This window comes from Scyliorhinus torazame, chromosome 10 (assembly GCF_047496885.1).
Source record: "Scyliorhinus torazame isolate Kashiwa2021f chromosome 10, sScyTor2.1, whole genome shotgun sequence".
Classification (NCBI taxonomy): domain Eukaryota; kingdom Metazoa; phylum Chordata; class Chondrichthyes; order Carcharhiniformes; family Scyliorhinidae; genus Scyliorhinus; species Scyliorhinus torazame.
Window position 1 is genome coordinate 203,966,131 of NC_092716.1, and position 17,469 is coordinate 203,983,599.

At 44.9% G+C, this 17,469-nt stretch overlaps 1 protein-coding gene across 1 annotated transcript in view; it reads right to left on the reverse strand.

Moving 5' to 3' along the window:
- The window catches only part of cstf3 (cleavage stimulation factor, 3' pre-RNA, subunit 3), a 253,102-nt gene that overhangs the window by 7,764 nt on the left and 227,869 nt on the right, over positions 1-17,469 (reverse strand). The window contains exons 25-29 of the mRNA XM_072466274.1: positions 16,205-16,274; positions 14,117-14,312; positions 12,558-12,711; positions 12,274-12,368; positions 10,509-10,569 (exon numbers count right to left, since the gene is read on the reverse strand). Coding sequence (XP_072322375.1) covers positions 10,509-10,569; positions 12,274-12,368; positions 12,558-12,711; positions 14,117-14,312; positions 16,205-16,274 — 576 coding nt within the window. The remainder of the gene's footprint in view (positions 1-10,508; positions 10,570-12,273; positions 12,369-12,557; positions 12,712-14,116; positions 14,313-16,204; positions 16,275-17,469) is intronic.

Sequence of the window (17,469 nt, forward strand, 5' to 3'; positions counted from 1 at the left end):
TACAAACGTGATGGTCTACACCTGGACCAGAGGGGTACCAATATCCTGGGGGGGAAATTTGCTAATGCTCTTCGGGAGGGTTTAAACTCGTTCAGCAGGGGCTTGGGAACCTGAATTGTAGCTCCAGTATACAGGAGGTTGAGAGTAGTGAGGTCATGAGTAAGGTTTTAAAGTTGCAGGAGTGTACCGGCAGGCAGGAAGGTGGTTTAAGGTGTGTCTTCTTCAATGCCAGGAGCATCCGGAATAAGGTGGGTGAACTTGCAGCATGGGTTGGTACCTGGGACTTCGATGTTGTGGCCATTTCGGAGACATGGATAGAGCAGGGACAGGAATGGTTGTTGCAGGTGCCGGGTTTAGATATTTCAGTAAGCTCAGGGAAGGTGGTAAAAGAGGGGGAGGGGTGGCATTGTTAGTCAAGGACAGTATTACGGTGGCAGAAAGGACGTTTGATGAGGACTCGTCGATTGAGGTAGTATGGGCTGAGGTTAGAAACAGGAAAGGAGAGGTCACCCTGTTAGGGGTTTTCTATAGGCCTCTGAAAAGTTCCAGAGATGTAGAGGAAAGGATTGCAAAGATGATTCTGGATAGGAGCGAAAGCAACAGGGTAGTTGTTATGGGGGACTTTAACTTTCCAAATATTGACTGGAAACGCTATAGTTCGAGTACTTTAGATGGGTCCATTTTTGTCCAATGTGTGCAGGAGGGTTTCCTGACACAGTATGTAGATAGGCCAATGAGAGGCGAGGCCGTATTGGATTTGGTACTGGGTAATGAACCAGGACAAGTGTTAGATTTGGAGGTAGGTGAGCACTTTGGTGATAGTGACCACAATTCGATTACGTTTACTTTAGTGATGGAAAGGGATAGGTATATACCACAGGGCAAGAGTTATATCTGGGGGAAAGGCAATTATGATGCGATGAGGCAAGACTTAGGATGCATCAGATGGAGAGGAAAACTGCAGGGGATGGGCACAATGGAAATGTGGAGCTTGTTCAAGGAACAGCTACTGCGTGTCCTTGATAAGTATGTACCTGTCAGGCAGGGAGGAAGTTGTCGAGCAAGGGAACCGTGGTTTACTAAGGCAGTCGAAACACTTGTCAAGAGGAAGGAGGCTTATGTAAAGATGAGACATGAAGGTTCAGTCAGGGCGCTCGAGAGTTACAAGTTTGCTAGGAAGGACCTAAAGAGAGAGCTAAGAAGAGCCAGGAGGGGACATGAGAAGTCTTTGGCAGGTAGGATCAAGTATAACCCTAAAGCTTTCTATAGATATGTCAGGAATAAAAGAATGACTAGGGTAAGAGTAGGGCCAGTCAAGGACAGTAGTGGGAAGTTGTGCTTGGAGTCCGAGGAGATAGGAGAGGTGCTAAATGAATATTTTTCGTCAGTATTCACACAGGAAAAAGACAATGTTGTCGAGGAGAATACTGAGATTCAGGCTACTAGACTAGAAGGGCTTGAGGTTCATAAGGAGGAGGTGTTAACAATTCTGGAAAGGGTGAAAATAGATAAGTCCCCTGGGCCGGATGGGATTTATCCTAGGATTCTCTGGGAAGCTAGGGAGGAGATTACTGAGCCTTTGGCTTTGATCTTTAAGTTATCTTTGTCAACAGGAATAGTGCCAGAAGACTGGAGGATAGCAAATGTTGTCCCCTTGTTCAAGAAGGGTAGTAGAGACAACCCCGGTAACTATAGACCAGTGAGCCTTACTTCTGTTGTGGGCAAAATCTTGGAAAGGTTTATAAGAGATAGGGTGTATAATCATCTGGAAAGGAATAATTTGATTAGACATAGTCAACACGGTTTCGTGAAGGGTAGGTCGTGCCTCACAAACCTTATTGAGTTCTTTGAGAAGGTGACCAAACAGGTGGATGAGGGTAAAGCAGTTGATGTGGTGTATATGGATTTCAGTAAAGCGTTTGATAAGGTTCCCCACGGTAGGCTACTGCAGAAAATATGGAGGCATGGGATTCAGGGAGATTTAGCGGTTTGGATCAGAAATTGGCTAGCTGGAAGAAGTCAAAGGGTGGTGGTTGATGGGAAGTGTTCAGACTGGAGTCCAGTTACTAGTGGTGTACCACAAGGATCTGTTTTGGGGCCACTGCTGTTTGTCATTTTTATAAATGACCTGGAGGAGGGTGTAGAAGGATGGGTGAGTAAATTTGCAGATGACACTAAAGTCGGTGGAGTTGTGGACAGTGCGGAAGGATGTTACAAGTTACAGAGGGACATAGATAAGCTGCAGTGCTGGGCCGAGAGGTGGCAAATGGAGTTTAATGCAGAAATGTGAGAGGTGATTCATTTTGGAAGGAATAACGGGAAGACCGAGTACTGGGCTAATGGTAAGATTCTTGGCAGTGTGGATGAGCAGAGATCTCGGTGTCCATGTACATAGATCCCTGAAAGTTGCCACCCAGGTTGAGAGGGTTGTTGAGAAGGCGTACGGTGTGTTAGCTTTTATTGGTAGAGGGATTGAGTTTCGGAGCCATGAGGTCATGTTGCAGCTGTACAAAACTCTGGTGCGGCCGCATTTGGAGTATTGCGTGCAATTCTGGTCGCCGCATTATAGGAAGGATGTGGAAGCATTGGAAAGGGTGCAGAGGAGATTTACCAGAATGTTACCTGATATGGAGGGAAGATCTTATGAGGAAAGGCTGAGGGACTTGAGGCTGTTTTCATTAGAGAGAAGAAGGTTAAGAGGTGACTTAATTGAGGCATACAAGATGATCAGAGGATTGGATAGGGTGGACAGTGAGAGCCTTTTTCCTCGGATGGAGGGTTTCACAGGTCGGCGCAACATCGAGGGCCGAAGGGCCTGTACTGCGCTGTAATGTTCTATGTTCTATGTTCTTCCTGTGCAGCACCGCCTTCGCTCGATTGTACCCGGCCCTCCTCTTCGCCACCTCCGCACTCCAGTCTTGATATATCCGAACCCCCGCGTTCTTCCACCTGCTGCTCCTCTCCTTCTTGGCCCACCTGAGCACACACTCCCGATCGACGAACTGATGGAACCTCACCAGCACCGCCCGCGGAGGCTCGTTAGCCTTGGGCCTCCTTGCCAGCACTCTATGGGCCCCTTCCAGCCCCTCCAGGAGGCCCAGAATCCGCAGATTCCTCCGCCTCGACTGATTCTCCATCTCCTCGAACCGCTCCTGCCATTTCTTGTGGAGCGCCTCGTGCGCCTCCACCTTTACCGCCAGGCCTAAGATCTCGTCCTCATTGTCAGAGATCTTTTGTCGAGCCTTGCGGATCGCCACTCCCTGGGCCGTCTGTGTCTCCAGCAGCTTATCAATAGGCGCCTTCATCGGCTCCAGCAGGTCCGTTTTAATCTCTCTGAAGCAGCGCTGGATACCCTCCTGCTGCTCTTCCGCCCACTGCATCCACGCTGCCTGGTCTCCGCCCACCTCCATTTTGTCCTTCTTCCCTCACACCTTCTTCGGGTTCACCACCGCCTTTTTTGTCGCCCCGCTCCTAGTTGAAGCCATATACTGACGGGGAGCTGTTGTAGACTCCTTCCCACACCGGGAAATGTCGAAAAAGTGCCGTTGGGGACCCTGTAAAGAGCCCAAAAGTCAGTTTTTACGAGAGCCGCCGAACGTGCGACTTAGCTCCGCATTGCCGCAACCGGAAGTCCCCATGGATGAACTCTCAACAGATAGGTTTCGATCCAAGGACCTACGTACTCTTAAAATTCTGCATCAGCATACTAACTCCAAAAGAGAAGACCCACATGATTTCTGTTATTATGGATGCATGGGAACACCATCACCTCCAAGTCATGCACCATTCTGACTGGGACTGATGATTCCTTATCATCAGTGGAACTCCCTCCAAACGCCCTTTTGAACGGCAGCGATTCCAGAAGATAGCTCACCATTACCACCTTCTCAAAGGCAATTAGGAATGAGAAATGAAGCTGTACTTATTCAAAGTGCTGGGACGGTCCATGTTTGGGCAGGGGTTTGTCGACTGGGTGAGATTGTTGTATAGTTTCCCTAAGGAGAGTCTGCAGACCAATAGTGTTAATTTAGAGTATTTGGGGTTGCACTGGGGGAAAGAGGCAGGAATGCCTGCTCTCCCCTTTCTTTTTAGCCCTACCGATTGAACCGTTGGTAATGGCACTTAGGGCTTTTGAAGGGGTGGTGGGGCACTGAGTCCCTTTATATGCTGATGACTTATACATTGCAAACCCGTTTGAACGTTTTTGAATGCCCCGGTGGGGGGGGGGGGGGGGGGGGGGGGTGGATTTTATGAAAGTTCCCATTTTGGTTGGTGGGGGTGAGCTTTCTGTGGCCCAGACGGTAAATATGACGGCGCCGCTGAAGTTTATGGTCGTGTTTCAGAATCTCCCGATTTTCGTGCCCAAGTCTTTTTTTAGTGGGGTGAATAAGATAATACTTGTGTGGACGGGTAAAGTTCCCTGGACCAGGAAGGGCTTTCTTTTGAAAGGGATAAAAGTGGTGGGGCGGGGGGGGGGGGGGGGGGTCTGGCTGAATCTACAGAATTATTACCGGCGACGATCATAGCTATGGTTCGGAAGTGGCCGGTGGAGGAGGCTTATTGTAAAGGGAGTCGGAGGGCAATATTGTTGGCACCTCTTCGGTTCTCGCCGGCCAGGTACTCCGTGAGCCTGGTGGTGGTCAGCGTTGAGGGTGTGGAATCAATGTCGGCAGCACTGCAGGACGGAATGCATGTCCCTTTGGGCGCCAATTAATGGCAACCACAGGTTTGTTCCAGCGGGGCTGGGGATAGAGTATTTTCAGGACTCGTTTGTGAGGGGTAAGCAACTGAGGGACGTCTTGAGGAAGGAGTGGGTTCCTTCCCGCATCTGCCATCTCCAACGCTACAGGACAGGCTGCTGTCCGAGGGGGAGATAGGCAAGGGCAAGGTGTCATACATATATATAATACTGATAAAGAGGGAGGGTGCTCTGGTGGGAGGAGTTGGTAGGGGTGATGCAAGCTGGGGTGTGGAGTAAGGCTCTACAGAGGATAAACCCGCCCTCGTCGTGTGCAAGACTGAGTCTCAAACAGTTTAAGGTGGTGCATTGGGCTCATATGACGGGGTCTAGGATGAATCGTTTATTTCCAGGGGTGGAAGATAGGTTTGGGGGGAGTGCAGGGGGATCGGTGAACCATGTTTTGGGCATGTCTGAAGTTGGAGTGGTTCTGGAAAGTTTGCGAACGTAATGTCAAAGATGTGGAGGTGGCGCCAAGCCCGTGGGTGGTGGTATTTAGGGTGCTGGAGGATCCGGGAGCGCAGGTGGGGAGATAGGCTGACATGGTAGCCTTTGCCTCCCTGATAGCCTGGAGGCAGATCTTGCAGCCGCCGATAGTGGGGTCATGGGTTCTCCACAAGGTGGAGGGTGTTCGTCGACTTCTTTAAGGGATATTAACATGTCATCAGGGGAGGGCGGTTCTTTGTGTTTTGTTTGGATTTGGGGGGGGGGGGGCTGGGTGTAAAAGGAGGGGATGGAGGGGAGGGTGCGGGGGAATAGTGTTAATTGTGTATGTTTACTGTTGTTGTTTGCTTGTTTCTGTTCTGTATATATTTGAAAATACCTCCAATAAAATATTTTTTTTTAAAAAGGGATGAGAAATGATTGCTGGCCTTCCTGCCAGCTTCTATGTCCTGTGAACTAAAAGTTACTATGATCAATGTCAAATTTTGTTTTATAATGCTCTTGTGAAGCACCTTGCGACATTTCATGACTTGAGAATTGCCATGTTTCCTCTACCATCGAGTTGTACATCTGTAACGTTTTAACAGCAATTATTTGTTTTTCAGTCCATCAGTGGGTTCAATCACAAGCAATCACAATCTCACTCACGGCATACTTTATAATGCAGCAACTTATATTTACAGGGCATCTTTAATGTAATAAAATGTCCCAAGGCACTTGTTGTAAAGCAAAATTAGATGCCAAGCAACATAAAGCAACGAGGGCAAATGGCTAAAAGCTTAAGGAGCTCAAAGGAAGAAGGACAGGGATAAAATTCCAGGAAGGATTTAGGGAGGGAATTCCAGAATTAAATGAGCGCAGATAGGGTTTTGGTGCTGGAGGAGATTACAGAGATAGGAAGGGTAGAGACCACACTGTGATCTGAGAATGAGGATGAAAATATTAAAATCAAGGTGTTACTTTACAAGAAACCAATGTAGGTCAGTAGAAGAGTTTTGGAATGACCTAAAGTTTATGGTGGATAGAATGTGCAAGGCTGGCTGGGAGTGCTTTAGAATAGTCCAAATCAGAGATAACCATTTGACTGATGGTTTCAGCTTTAGATCAGCTGAGGCAAGGGCAAAGTTGGGTGAGTTACGAAGGTGAATAGGTAGTCTTCATGATGGTGCAGATATGTAGTTGGAAGGGCAGCACGGTGGCGCAGTGGTTAGTACTGCTGCTTCACGGCACTGAGGTCCCAGGTTCGATCCCGGCTCTGGGTCACTGTCCATGTTGAGTTTGAACATTCTCCCCGTGTTTGCGTGGGTTTTGCCCCCACAACCCAAAGATGTGCAGGGTAGATGGCCATGCGAAATTGCCCTTAATTGGAAAAACTGAATTGGGTACTCTAAATCTATTTGAAAAAAGAGGAGGTAGAGCTGCACATCATTAGCGTACATGTGAAAGCTGACGCTGTGTTTTGGGGTAATGTCACCAAAGGGTAGCATGTAGATGCCAAATAGGAGGAGGTCAAAGATAGACCTTTGGGGGACGTCAGAGATAACGGTGCGGGAGTGGGAAGACAAGCTATTGCAAGTGACACTCTGACAGAGCAAAGGAAAAGGAAGGAACAGTAATGAGAATGTTTTTGGATGTGGAATAAATTAATTCAAGGGGGACCCTGAATGTTATTTTTGTAATAATGCTCCAAAATATCACCATATAATAAATTTTATAAAAAGCATAAAAATGGAGAAGACTTCTATTTAGTTGTAGCTAGTGTATTTTGTAACAACTCTGTCCAACACAGGCAGAAGGTGGGAAACTGACCCCTGACAAGTTAAAACATTTTTTAAAATTATTTTTTGTTCCAATTAAGGGGCAATTGAGCCTGCACATCTTTGGGTTGTGGGGCTGAGACCCACGCAAACTCGGGGAGAATGTACAAACTCCACACGGACAGTGACCCAGGGCTGGAATCGAACCCGGGTCTTCAGCGCCGTGAGGCAGCAGTGCTAACCATTGCACCACTGTGCCCTGACAAGTTGAACATGAACTGAGTCATACTATTTTTCACTTTTGCTAATTTACTTCTTCAGAGTGTTTAAATATGATCTGTTCAATGGGCTTTAAAAAAAAAGTTAGAACTTTGCTGAGTTCACAGTTTTTACAATAAGCAATTATTGTAGGAAGCATATTTTAAAATCACATTGCTGTTGTAGCCATGTAAAATGGCTGCGTTCCGATTAATCTGGCCAAAACCCAGTTTAAAACGGCTAACCAGAAAGACTGCTGGGAAAAGCAGCCAAGAAGACACAAGCAGGCAGCTGCAGACAGTTTTGCATATTCGGCTCTGGGAAGGTAGCCCAGATCGATACTCAGGGCTATCAACAGCCCATCAACCCAGGTATTCGCAGTTGCATTCAGGACTGTTTGCAGCCAATCTATTCAGACATCCACAGTTAAATCGGCTATCCCCGGGAACAATTGCAACATATTAGCAATTGAATACCGGGCCAGACCTGTTGGCGCCTGCAGTGGCCGAAACAAAGACAGGTGAGCGACCACCCCCTGATCGAGGAATCGCCTCACCATTGGACACATCGACCCCAGAGATTGGGGACAGATCTAATCACTTGGGACTCAGGGTCAAGGGCCGCCCCGGGAGGCAGGAAGCCCCTGGGCCCTATAAAAGTGAGGGTCCAAGTTCAGATCTCTCTCTCTCTCTCCTCTTCGCCTGCTCGAGACCTTCGCAAGACCAGCCACCGGCAAGTGTAAGTTTGAATCCAACGATCACTATCCGGTAGAGACATCTAGCCACCGACCTGTAGCAGCCTTTTGGATCCCGCGGGCCAGATTTGATTGGACAAGCCATTCGTTTCCCTGACCTGCTGGGTTCTTCCTAAGTTAAGTATTGGCCAGTAGTGATAGGTTTATTATATAAATAGTAGTATTAGGGTATTAATATTGCTTGTTGTATATAATAAATGACCGTTGTTTTAATCCTTACTAAGCGGTGTGCTGTGTTATTAATCATAACCTGAACTTGAACCACGTGGCGGTATCATAAAGATACCTGGCTACTCATGAGCAAAGGTGACTAAGGTTAAAAAGAGCAACACTGTCCATTACAATTTAATTTGAAAAGGAATGGATAGGTCTTGGAATTAATCTGTAGGAATTAAGTTCACAAACAGTTGACATAAAAAGATACAAAATAGGAGCAGGAGGATACGCCGTTCGAGCCTGCTCTTCCATTCATTATCAAACTGATCATCCAACTCAGAAACATGTTTCCACTTTCCCTCCCATATCCTGTGGTCCTTTGAGCCCCAAGAGCTATATCTAACTTTTTCTTGAAAACATAGAACACAGAGCACAGTGCAGAAGGATGCCATTCAGCCTATCGAGTCTGCACCGACCCACTTAAGCCCTCACTTCCACCCTTATCCCCTACTAACCTTTTTTTTGGACACTAAGGGCAATTTAGCACGGCCAATCCACCTAACCTGCACGTCGTTGGATTGTGGGAGGAAACCGGAGCACCCGGAGGAAACCCTTGCAGAAATGGGGAGAATTTGCAGAATCTGCACAGTGACCCAGCGGGGAATCGAACCTGGGACCCTGGCGCTGTGAAGCCACAGTGCTAGCTACTTGTGCTACCGTGCTGCACATACAATGTTTTGGCTTCAACTGCTATCTGTGGTTGTGAATTCCACAGGCTCACCACTCTGGGTGAAGAAAGTTCTCATCTCAGCCCTAAAAGGTTTACCCCGTATCCGAAAACTATAACCCCTGGTTCTGGACACCCCCACCGTCAGGAGGATCCTTCCTGCATCTACCCTGTCTAATCCTGATAGAATTTTATTGGTTTGTATGAGATCCCCCCTCTCAATCTTCTGAACTCCAGTGGATATAATTCTCACCGACTCAATCGCTCCTCATACGTCAGTCAGGCCATCCCTGGAATTAGTTTGGTCTTCTCTGCACTACCATATAGCAAGAACATCCAACCTCAGATAAGGAGATCAAAACTGGACACAACGTTGCACATGTGGTCTCACCAAGGCCCTGTCTAATTACAGCAAGGCATCCCTGCTCCTGTATTCTAATCCTCTCACTATGAATCCAAAATACCATTTGCCTTCTTTACCATCTGCTGCACTTGCACACTTACCTTCAGTGACTGGTGTATGAGGACACCCAGGTATCTTAATTTATAGCCATTCAGATAACAATTTGCTTTCCTGTTTTTGCTACCGATGTGGATAACCTCACATTTATCCACATTACACTGCATCTGCCATGCATTTTCCCACTCACTCAACTTGTCCAAATCACACTGAATCATCTCTGCATCCTTCTCAAAGCTCACCCTCCCACGCAGCTTTGGGTCGTCTTCAAATTTGGAGATATTACATTTAGTTCGCTCATCTAAATCATCAACATATATTGTGAACAGCTGGGGTCATAGCACTGATCCCTGCGGTATCCCCACTATTCACTGCCTGCGCTTGGAAAATGACCCATTTGTTCCTACTCTTTGTGTCTGCCAAACAGTTTTCTATCCATCTCAATACACGACATCCAATCCCATGCATTTTAATTTTACACGCGAATCTCTTGGGACTTTGTCAAAAGCCTTTGTAAAGTCCAAATGAACCATATCCACTGCCGCCCCCTCATCAACTCTACTAGTTACATCCTCAAAGAATTCCAGTAATTTTCAAGCATGATTTCCCGTTTGAAAATGACCCTGCCACTGTTTTCCAAGTGTTCTGCTATAAAATCTTTGAAAAAGACTCTAGAATTTTCCCCACTACCGACGTCAGACGGACCGGTCTATAATTCCGTTTTCTCTCTACCTCCCTTTTTAAATAGTGGAATTACATTATAGGAACTGTTTCTGAGTCTATAGAAACTTGGAAGATGACCACCAAGCACTATTTCTAGGTCAATTTCCTTAAGTACTCTGGGATGTAGATTATCAGGCCCTGGGATTTATCAGCCTTCAATCCCATCAATTTCCTCAACACCATTTCTCTACTAATACTGATTTCCTTCAGTTTCTCCCTCTCAGTAAACCCTGCATTCCCCAACATTTCTGATATGTGACGTGGTTGTCTGAAATTCCTCTCTGCCATCTGTCAAAAGCATCAAACCATTTATTTTAAACACTAAAATAGTGATGTGAAAAGTTTCCAGCAAGCAAGACACTTTCAGAAGAAAGTGTTTGAGGATTTGTGCGCTAGTATCGTGTGGCGCAATTTCATGGCTCTGTGCATTCTAAACATCCCACTCTATTTAGAGGACAAACTGTGAAGATGCAGTGATGAACACTACTTACTGTCTGGTAATTGGCAGTGCCGTAAAACTTCAATTAGTTCATCGACCTGAACAAATGGCCCCTGTGGAAAGAAAATTTCCAAATAAACTCACTGCATATAATCTATCTAACTGTTAATTTAGTCTTTCAGTAATGATATGCTGAACCACAATTTGCATCAAGTTCTACTGCATATTTATCAACACTAGAATGTATCCTCATTTTTAAATATATATACCCTCAGGCACGTCACAGCCACAATGGTGGAGGAAAAAAAATGCAGAATGGGCAAGAGGCCAGAACTGGAGGAGTGCAGAGATATCGGCAAGGTTACAGAGATAGGGAGGAATCTGACTCTATAAACGCTCTATATTGCGAAATGCATTTATGGTGTTATTGTGCATTGATAATTGGTCGAGTACAACTTCCATATATTGTCCTTACCATTAACACTGCAGTATATTCACATTATAGTTACCACAAGCAAGAAAATAATAACAAACGTGAAAGCATAAATTCCAGGTTTGAGCCCTCGCCTTTGCGGAGGTAATTAATTTCTGCTGGGCATCACCATACCTGGGTAAGGAAAGAAATATGTGGGGAACTCACTCAGGATTCCTGATCGCTGTTCAGTTGTCGCTGTTGGAGAGAGTGCCTGTTGGTGGCCATCAGAGATGAGCAGGACGAGGCTCTCCTGTGATTTAGAATACCCAATTCTTTTTTTTTTCCAATTAAGGGCAATTTAGCCAATCCACCTACCCTGCACACCTTTGGGTTGTGGGAGTGAGATTCACGCAGACACGGGGAGAATGTGCAAACTCCACATGGAAAGTGATCCAGGCCGGGATTGAACCCGGGTCCTCGGCGCCGTGAGTGGATCGCATGTGATTAAGCAACAAGGTCCAAAAGCATTCTAACAATCGTCTAGAATTTCATACAGAGACTGGCAGCTAGAGGGGGACTGAATGTGGAGCAGCTCCAGGAGTCACTGCCACTCTACCTACAGGACAATTCACCAGCTTCCAGACAAATAGAAAGTAGCATTAACCCAACATTCTAAAATTACCTAATCTCAGCAAGATGGGCAAGTTGCAAATTTTAAACTCTTAGTGAAACAGGGCATGGTGCAATAACACTCTGACCTTTCAATGTGATCCACTATCCCAAGCAATTCAGCACGCCTTGCATTCAAATTGTGCTTTTTGTCCTGTTTGAATTTTGTAGCAGATTTGGACAGGGTTGTGTTTTTCCAAACATTTGTGGATAAATTAGAACACCAAGATCGGGTACTATCAGCCGCCTGAGATACATGAAGAGGAATTTATACCTCGCCTGTACCATCAGGCCCCATGGCATTCACCATATCCAGAAAGACATAAAGCCTGAACACATAACTGATGAAATGTCACAAGCAAGAATCTGACAGTGTGAGGGTCCTACTTACAGTGTGCGATGGTAATGGAAATGACCATAAATGGCTTGTCAGCTTTTAGAAACAAAGACAAACATTCAGATTGCAAACACTGACAGTATCTCAGCTTAAGACATGGGGAGTATCCCTGGATCCTTGGCAGTCATTTTAACTGGGGTGTTGCTGGATATTGCCCAGCCCCCACATCCTCTCCCCCATCCTGTGTTTTACATCTCTCCCCATTGTAGACAATGGAATGAAAATGTAGGTAGGTGTATAACTGCTGATCTGATATTTCCAGTATTACACCATTTCCCAAAAGACAAAATGACTCCACCTGAGCTGGGATTTATTGATAAAGGGGCCTGCACATACCTGGAAACAAGTTGGAGGTGGTAACAGTTTCATAAGTAGCACGGAAGCTGGAGGTACAGGAAACACTCCGCCAGGGACAGGATGGAGGCCGGGAGCTGTACAAAGAACAAGCAATGTGATTATTCCTTCAATGTTCACAGCATTACTGCAATAAAGTCATTTAAACAATGCATCATCGACATCCCAGCTTGTGACTTGTTATGACAGGATCAAGAAAGAACTCAATAATTGGTTACGGTAAAATCTATTATCGTTCACTGAAAGCCAATATAAACTGTACTTACGTGCTAAATGTCTGGGCTGGAACGGTATCATCTGGTTCGTATCAGGTTTCGGATATTCTGGCTTCCTATCAACCTCATCCTTCATAACAGTTACAGCTGAAGGAGTCACAATGGGGTCTGGGATTATGGCAGTCAGTTTGTTTCGAGAAACATCCTGCAAGCAGGCAAAATATTTCTATTTAGCTTGGCAATTCCAGACAATTGTAAGAATTGTTTTGCCTGCCACCCCCCCCCCCCCCTCCCCCACCCAAGTAATTTCAGCTCGAGCGTTTTATGTCAAGTTTCAATATCTTGCATTGGCTATTCAACACAGAAACTGTCTATTTGACCCAACTAGTCCGACACTCACCCATCCCATCCAACTCATCTCAGCTTTTCAACATATCTTCCTATTCTCTCTTCTCCCTATGTGTCTAGTCTCCTTCTGAAAGCATTCTAAACTATTTGTATCAACCACTTCCTTTCGTAGTGAGTTCCACATTCTAACGCCAATTTTTCCGAATTTCCTTACTGTATTTATGACCTCTAGTTTTTAATACTCACACAGTTTGAATATTCTCTTCAATTCTACCCTGTCCAACCCATTCATAATTTTAAAAATACAACAGATCATGCAACCTTTGCAACCTTCCCTGCTCCCCCACAAGAATAACATTCATTTAAATTAAGTCTGTAGGCCTCTAGTAAACTAACCACCTTCTAGCCCCTGGCAGGTACCTTCTGTGTTTGAATAGAAATGTGTAACAAAAAAACTTCTATTGGTCTTGTACTGATAATACAGGAACTTCACAGGAACAGATCAGAGAACAGTGAGCTGGGTGTGGAAGAGAAGTTATCAGGTCATAAGAAATAGCAGTAGGTCTTTCGGTCCATCGAGCCTGCTCTGTCATTCAGTAACATCATGGTTGATCCAATTGTGGCCTCAACTCCACATTCTTGTCTGTACCCCACGACCCTTGACCTCCCTTGATGACCAAGAGTCTGTCTAACTCAGCCGTGGATATATTCAATGACCCAGCTGCCACTGCTCTTTGGGGCTGGTTCAGGTTGAGAATTCACTGTTTGGAAGTGTGGTGAAGGCAGGTTCAATCAAGGCATTCAAGGTGGAATTAGGCAATTATTTGACTAGAAACAATGTGCAAGTGTTACAGGGGGAAGGCAGGGGAATGACACCAAGTCATAATCCTCATTTGGTGAGCCAACGCAGAACATGATACTCCTGCGCAGTAACGATTCTGTGAATGGGTCTCGTGATCTCAAGTAACTGCAGTGATCCAAATTTGCAGCAGAACAGCTCTTCTGGGAGCTCAGCAAGTTTAATTGAGAAGCTGGGCCACACAAAGCAGAAGGTACTAGGTTTGATGATGTTAATGCTGAATCAAACATTTCCCCACACTGGGACTAGCTGCATAGTTGTGAAACAAAATCTCAATTTCACAAACAGACACAATCAATGCTCAGAGGAAAATAATGATTAGAGAAAACATGAAGACCAACAACATCATGACACGTGATACAAGTGCGAAGGGAACAAAATGTGACAGTGGAAAAGTACATACCTTATATCCAAGAGCTTTAAGTTCACTGTTTGAACAGGGAAACAGGTCCATAAATTTGTATCTGTCCACTAGTAAGGCTGTTTCCTTTCCTTCATATTCCTCCTTAAAAGCAGCAAACCTCCTCTTTTCCACTTTCAGGATACTAGCCAGATCTCCAATGTTACTTTCAAAAGCCAGAAATCGTGCCCAGATCTCGCTGGAATTTTGATGGGAGCAATAAGGCAAAAAACAGAATTAGGGTAGTCATAATTCAGCCCTCTGTGATGTTGCAATCGAGCAGCTTTCTAATATTGTGCCTGCTTGTGAGTATATCTAAAATTTCAGCAAATATTATGACAGAGACAAAGCTGAGAGCAGAAACCAACAATCGGCCCATTAGAAATTACAGCATGTCAAGTCGTTTACACCATTTCCAAGTCCCCAATTCTCCTCTTCAAAACTAGAAACCATTTTGGATTTTCCAATCAAGACAAACGTGACTAAACTTTAGATCAATAGTGACAATCTACATTAATTGTCACTTAAAACATTTGAATAAAAACTTAAAAGAATCACATGACAGCACAGAAGGTGGCCATTTGCCCTCATGACTGTGCCGGCCCTTTGAACAACTTATCTACAATGAGTTCCATTCCTCTTGCCTTTTCCCCACAGCCCTGCACCATTTTCCTCGTCAAGTATATAAAATTCCCTTTTTAAAAAATAAATTTAGAGTACCCAATTAATTTCTTCCAATTAAGGGGCAATTTAGTGTGTTCAATCCACCTACCCTGCACATCTTTGGATTGTGGGGGCGAAACCCACACAAACACGGGGAGAATGTGCAAACTCCACACGGACAGTGACCCAGAGCCAGGATTGAACCTGGGACCTCGGCGCCGTGAAGCGGCAATGCTAACCACTGCGCCACCGTGCTGCCCTATCCAGTTCCCTTTTGAAAGTTACTATTGAATTTGCTTCCATTGCCCTTTCAGGCAGTGCATTCCAGATCAAATAAACTCGCTGCATATAAAAAAAATCTTCTCATCTCCTGTGATTTTTTTCGTCAATTATCTTAAATCTGTGTTCTCTGGCTACATGACAGTGGAAATAGTGTCTCCCTAGCTGCTCTATCAAAATATAATGTTTTTTTTAAATATAATTTGGGTGAACATTTGTCCCCTACAGTGCATTATGACGGGTGCAATGAGAGAGACAATAGTTTGAATTTAACTTCATTCATTGTCTGTGGGACAGAGCAACACTGAAGGCGGAAAAAAAAGTTTTTAAAAAAAGATTGAGGCTTGTCCAACTGCTGTCACTTTACATTGATATTTAGGGCTGAGGTGGAGAAATGTCTTCACCCAGAGAGTGGTGAATGTGTGGAATTCACTACCACTGAAAGTAGTTGAGGCAAAAACGTTGTGCAATTTCAAGAAGGAATTAGATATATCTCTTGGGGCTAAAGGGATCAAGGGATATGGGTGGAAGACGGGATCAGGGTATTGAAATTAATGATCAGCCATGATCATAATGAATGGCAGAGCAGGCTCGAAGGGCCTCCTCCTGCTCCTGTCTTCTATGCATGTTTCGATGTATATTTTACACGCTGGATTATAAATTATTGTTTCGAGTATTTATCCTGATTTGCTTCACAAATTAGTGGGGGTTAGCGCAAGGCCCAAGTAGAAATAATCATGAATGGTTATTACAATTTATTATTCTCATCCTAGAGTACAGAAATGCTTTTGCCACTCTGAGCTGATTTGAGTAGCCCGGTTGTACTCTGTCATTTACTAGGGTTAAACAGATGTGAATGATTAGATTATCTGAATGAAGAGGAGTTGACTGTGCTTGTAAGTATTGAGTACTCTACACACTATAACATACTGTACCATGACTGGAAAAGACAAAACATAATCTAAAGAGTGTTTTCCAAAACCAACTTGAAAGAAAATGTTTATAAAAGCCGTAGCAAGGCTGCTACATACTAAATAATAGTTAATAAAATTCATGTCAGATTCACTTTAAAAAATCAAACTCTTTAAAGAATGTCAAAACATTTAACTTTCCACATGCTGATTCAATCTTTAAAGACAGGAATATTACCCAGATTTCTCAGGAGGTAAGGATCCAGACGTCAGCACCCGTTCAAACAAAACTCTGGTATTATTGTCCTCTGAAATGTAGACAAGATGCAGTTAAACACAAGCTGCTGTGCAGGCACTGTGACAGGGCATTATACATAAAGATTCTCTTCAGAATTCGCTGAATATTTCAGGAAGGAGACCCTTCAGCCTGTCAAGTACGTGGCAGTGTGCATCTCCATGAGCCTCCTGGTTTAATCCCACACAGCCAGACTGCTCACCAAACTAATCCTTCTTTGAAACAATTTTTATGCCTAATCTAATTGCACTGTAAAATTTCCTGGCCTTTCCAGATTTGTCGTCTTGGTTTCGACAATAGCTTGTGGCTAAGAGTTCCACACTTGAATCCACTCTACCAACTAAGTTAGCTCTAGAAAAAAACCCTGTTGTTAATTCCTTTGCTGGTCATCTAAAACTCGATCCTTCCGATTATCGTCTTTCTGATTAGTGTAAACATTCATCAGTGTTTAGTCTATCTTAATCTTACTTAGTGTTGAAAACTTCTTCCTGGTCACCCTGTAATCAGCTTATTGCTATTAAAACCCCTTATTTTTGAGAGGAGTAAATTAGTTAATTTAGGCTGCTTTCTTGTTGTTGCTTTTAAATCTTTCCTTTAATGTTTTGGCCCCAAAATCACACCCAGTACTCCACCAGCACCCCAGCTAAGAAATTTTACAAGTTCAACATTACTTCCTTGCTTTTGTATTCTGAGTGCTGGACCAAGGATTCCTTTTGCCGTTTTAAGGCCTATTCTAATTGCACTGCCACCATTGTTAACCTGGGCCTGCACACCAAGGTCCCTCTTCTACGTTATTATGCGAAGGGTAACGGTTTACTTCCTTTCCCTCTCGCTTACAAAATGCTTTAGCCCGGCAAATCTGTGCGTCGCAGTGCCAGGGGTGTGTGTCCTGACTCTCAGCCAAGTTCATGAGGTCATAGGATGGGGCCCACGATTCCCGTCGGTGGGAGGGCCATGTAGCATATGGGAGTCATTGCCTGGCATCCCAATCACACCTTGATGCATGGACTCTGTGCCTGAACACTGCGGAAGGCAAAACCACACACATGCAGCAGCCAACATCCGAACACCCAGAGGATGGGACACAGCTCCGGGGACATGTCCACAGCCAGAGGGTGGGTGGGTGCCACGGATTGATGAGCCAAGGGTTCAGAGGTCGGCCTGCATTGCGGAAAATAGTGACGGAGAAATTATAATGGTTGTGCACA